This window comes from Arachis hypogaea, chromosome 13 (assembly GCF_003086295.3).
Source record: "Arachis hypogaea cultivar Tifrunner chromosome 13, arahy.Tifrunner.gnm2.J5K5, whole genome shotgun sequence".
NCBI lineage: Eukaryota > Viridiplantae > Streptophyta > Magnoliopsida > Fabales > Fabaceae > Arachis > Arachis hypogaea.
Window position 1 is genome coordinate 50,233,249 of NC_092048.1, and position 4,410 is coordinate 50,237,658.

The window sequence follows — 4,410 nt, forward strand, 5'->3', positions numbered from 1 at the left end:
TATCGGGATTTAATCTCATCCCGTGTGCTCTTATGGTGGCAAAGACTTTCGAGAGATCGTCCAGGAGGCTGTTGTCGTCGTTAGTTTTCACCAACATGTCATCCACATACACCTCCATTTACTCTCCCAAGTGGGTTGCAAACACCTTATTCATCAGTATTTGATAGGTGGCTCCTGCATTTTTTAATCAAAATGACATGACCACGTAACAATAATTTGCTCTGGGCGTGATGAATGTCGTCTTTTCTTGGTTTGGCTTGTGCATCGGGATTTGGTTATATCCTGAGTAAGCGTCCATGAATGACAAGTATTGATACTCCGAGCTGGAGTCTACTAGGGTATCAATATTTGGTAGAGGATATGGGTCTTTGGACACGCCTTGTTAAGGTCCGTGTAGTCGACACACATCCTCCATTTGTCATTTTGTTTCTTGACCTGCACCACATTTGCCAACCAGGCTGGGTACTTGACTTCTCTGATAAAGCCTGCTTCTAGTAGGGCTTATACTTGTTCTTTGACCACTTGAGCCCTCTTAGATCCTAGCTTCCGTTTTCTTTGTTGGACAGGTCGGGATCCTGGATGAACAGCCAATCTGTGTGACATAAGTTCGGGATCTATCCCAGGCATGTCGGAAGCTTTCCAGGCGAAGAGGTAAGAATTTTGTTGTAGGAGCTGTGTCAGCTTCTGCTTTAATCCTTCCGTTAGATTAGCTCCTATGTTGGTATTCTTTCCGACCTCTTGCCCAATCTGCACCTCTTCAGTCTTTCCTCCAGGCTGTGGTCGTAGCTCTTCTTTAACTCGGACTCCTTTGAGCTCGATGGTATTGACTTCTTTGCCTTTACCTCTCAGGTTAAGGCTTTCATTGTAACACTTTCTCGCCAATTTTTGATCTCCTCTGATGGTATCGATCCCTTCTGGTGTTGGTAACTTCATGCAGATATGGGGGGTATAAACCACTGTCCCAAGCCGATTTAGGGTTGTTTTACCTATTAGGGCATTGTAGGCAGAAGCTACATCGACGATGATGAATTCGATGCTTAAAGTTTTGGATTTTGCCTCCTTTCCAAAAGTAGTGTGTAGGTAAATGAAGCCCAGCGGATTAATGGTAGTGTCCCCTAACTCGAAGAGAGTGTCCGGGTAAGCTTTTAACTCCTTCTTGTCCAATCCCAACTTATCAAATGCTGGTGTGAACAGAATGTCAGCTGAACTTTCTTGATCCACCAGAGTTCTATGTAGGTATGCGTTGGCAAGAATTATAGTGATTACTACTGGGTTGTCGTGTCCGGGCACAATGCCTTGTCCATCTTCTTGGGTAAATGAAATGGTTGGGAGGTCGGGTCCTTCACTCTCGACTTGGTAGACTTCTTTTAAATGCCTTTTTCGAGATGATTTGGTTACACCTCCTCCCCTCCCCGCGCAAAGCCTCTCGATATCATGTGAATATGTCGCTTGGGGGTCTGGGGGGGCGGACTTCTTCACCCGTGACCTTCCTCGTCTCTTTTTCTCTTTCCGTGATTGTTCGATCTTTCCACGAGATATCTATCTAACCGACCTTCTCTGGCTAGTTTTTCTATCACGTTTTTTAGGTTGTAACAATCATTATTAGAGTGTCCATACAATTTATGGTACTCGTAGTATTCCCCCTTTTTGTTCTTGATTGATCGTGGGGGAGGGAGCTTTTCAGTGTGACAAATTTCTCTGTAGACATCGACTAGAGAAACTCATAGGGAAGTGTAAGAATGATATCTTCTGGGCCTGTCGGATCCGACTTCTTCCTTTTTCTTGGGCTCCCTCTCCTTTTCTTTTGATTGATTGGGGTGCCCAAGCTGCCAATTAGGTTCTCGTAACCTGGCATTTTCTTCCATATTGATGTACTTTTCAGCTCGTTCTTATACATCACTCAAGGAAGTTGGGTGCCTCTTTGAGATGGACTGGAAAAAGGGTCCATCTCGGAGTCCATTAACGAGGCCCATTATTACTGCTTCCGTAGGTAAATCTTGGATGTTCAAGCATGCTTTGTTGAACCTTTCCATGTAGTATCTCAAGAGTTCTCCAACCTCCTATTTTACTCCTAGCAGGCTAGGCGCGTGTTTGACTTTGTCCCTCTGGATGGAGAAGCGCGTGAGAAACTTGTCCGAGAGATCGTCGAAGCTGGTCACCGACTTGGGGGGGAGGTCATTGAACCACTTCATGGCCGCCTTTGTTAGGTTTGTCGGAAAAGCCTTGCAACGAGTGGCATCCGACGCGTCGGCTAAGTACATCCGACTTTTGAAATTACTGAGGTGATGCTTTAGATCAGTCGTCCCGTCATATAGATCCATGTCAGGCTTTTAAAGTTTCTAGGAACTTTAGCCCTCATGATATCCTCAATAAATGGATCCTCTTCTCCTATCGGGGTGTCTTCCCGATCTCTGCAGAAATCCTTATTTCGGAGATTAGATTCCAGCCTTGAGAGCTTTTCTTCAAGCTCTCTTTATCGCTCAATCTCTCTCTTTAGGCTTCGTTCCACTTCACGCTGTTGTTCCAAATCCTGCTCTAGCTGCTCTAGCCGACCTTGGTGACCATGTAACAGTCCCATTAGGTCAGCAGAGTGGGGCTGTCCATTTTTTTCGGGCTGATGAACTTCAGAGAAAATCCTTTTTTATCCCTGGGTGTTGGAGGGACCTTCGCCATGCTGTCATTCCGTTCCTTGTAGGGATATTATTGCCCTGTCATTGTTGACCGCGTCTTGGTGTTCTTGCTCAGACTCCGATGCGGTGTGTCCATCTTCTTTATGGTCGTCTGTAGGGGTGGCAACGGGGCGGGTAGGGGCGGATTTTTGCTCTACCCGATCCCGCCCCACCTGACATAAAACCCGCATGAAACCCGCCCCGCCCTACCCGCGGGTAGTGAATGTTAAACCCTAACCTGCCCCTGCGGGTACCCGCCCCGCCCCTACCCACCCCTATAATTATTAAATCCAACAAATAAAATAAAATTTTAAAAATTATATAACCACCATTTACATACATAACATAAATTAAAGTAAAAATTTATATATGATATAATATTATTAATCATTTTACTAATTATTTTATATATGCTACATATATTATATATTAAGAATATATATTTATATATATATATATTATATATACCGGGGCGGGTAGGGGCGGGTTTAACCTAAACCCGACCCCGCCCCGCCCAAGAACCCGCCCCGTTAAAACCCGCCCCGGTGCGGGGGCGGGTAATTACCCGCCCCGAGCGGGTAGGGGCGAGGTGGGTACCCGCGGGTTTGGGTAGTGTTGCCACCCCTAGTCGTCTGCCATCACTAGTTGATCTTCCAGGTCCCTGGCAATGGCGCCAATGTTCCAGGACTTACCTAAAACCGGATGATTGGGCTTGGATCAAAGGCCGAAATGGTGAGGAACGTGGACACCGACTTGGTTGTGCCTGGGAGTCTCTGTCCGAGCTGCTTTGTACGTGTGTTGGTAAATGGGGGGTGGTACCTGCAATAACACTCCGATGCCTTAGTCAGCAAGGGGTTAAGCAGGTTTTTAGAATATTGGAACTTAAGTATACCTGAGGAGTGTCAATGTATTTATTGGTGATGAGACATTAACCATCGTTGGAGTAGTTCCACTATTGGTGGTGGATAACCGCGTCCCCTTTTTTAGGGGTTGTTAGGATATCTCTTCTAGAAGTGGGTGACAGATTTAAGGAGGTAGTTACTTATGTACATAAGTGTTATCTGCCAGCTATTGTTGAATCCGACCTCTTTGGGAAGGTCGGGTGAACGGTGAAGGCCAACCCTTTGGCTTGGACCTTTTTGTATTGATTGGTCCTGACCACTGTGTTGGGTCAGGGTATGAACAACTTTAAAAATAATAGGGCCAAATTATTGTCATAACATAATGTAAGTATGAAGAACAAAATTCTTTTCAATAGTTTATTTAACATTTGGCAAAATAAAAATGAATTTTACAAACATAAATTTCAGTACAAGTTTAATATTTTCATTCATCATAAAATACTTATAGAATTACTCGTTGATAAATTTTAGAAAAAAAAAGCATGATTTTTAATTTTATTTTTAAATAAACTTTATTTTTAATTTTAAAATGAATTTTATTTATCTTTTAATAATATTAATTTTTTACCGTATATAATTATTCGATTTTTTTAATCACATCTAAATAAATTACTCTTAATAAAAAAATTTTTGTTGTTCAATTATCTTTTTTAGAAAATAATTAACTATTAAAATAATTAAACTTTTCACAACAAAAATAATAAAAAAAATTATGAACGAAAAAGATTAACCATCATGATAATTTTTTGTATTTTTATTCATATTTTAATTATAAATATAAATATAATTTAATTATATTATTTATGAAATGTGACTATAGATATAGATAAAATTTATTT

At 41.9% G+C, this 4,410-nt stretch overlaps 1 protein-coding gene across 1 annotated transcript; it reads right to left on the minus strand.

Annotated features, from left to right (window-relative positions):
* Positions 1 to 501: 501 nt before the first annotated feature.
* On the minus strand, positions 502 to 3,605 carry LOC140177601 (uncharacterized). The gene is made up of 3 exons (XM_072210734.1): positions 3,562 to 3,605; positions 3,369 to 3,488; positions 502 to 1,228 (listed from the first exon to the last, which is right to left on the minus strand). Exons 1-3 carry the CDS (start codon positions 3,603 to 3,605, stop codon positions 502 to 504), a joined length of 891 nt encoding a protein of 296 aa, XP_072066835.1.
* Positions 3,606 to 4,410: the final 805 nt, after the last annotated feature.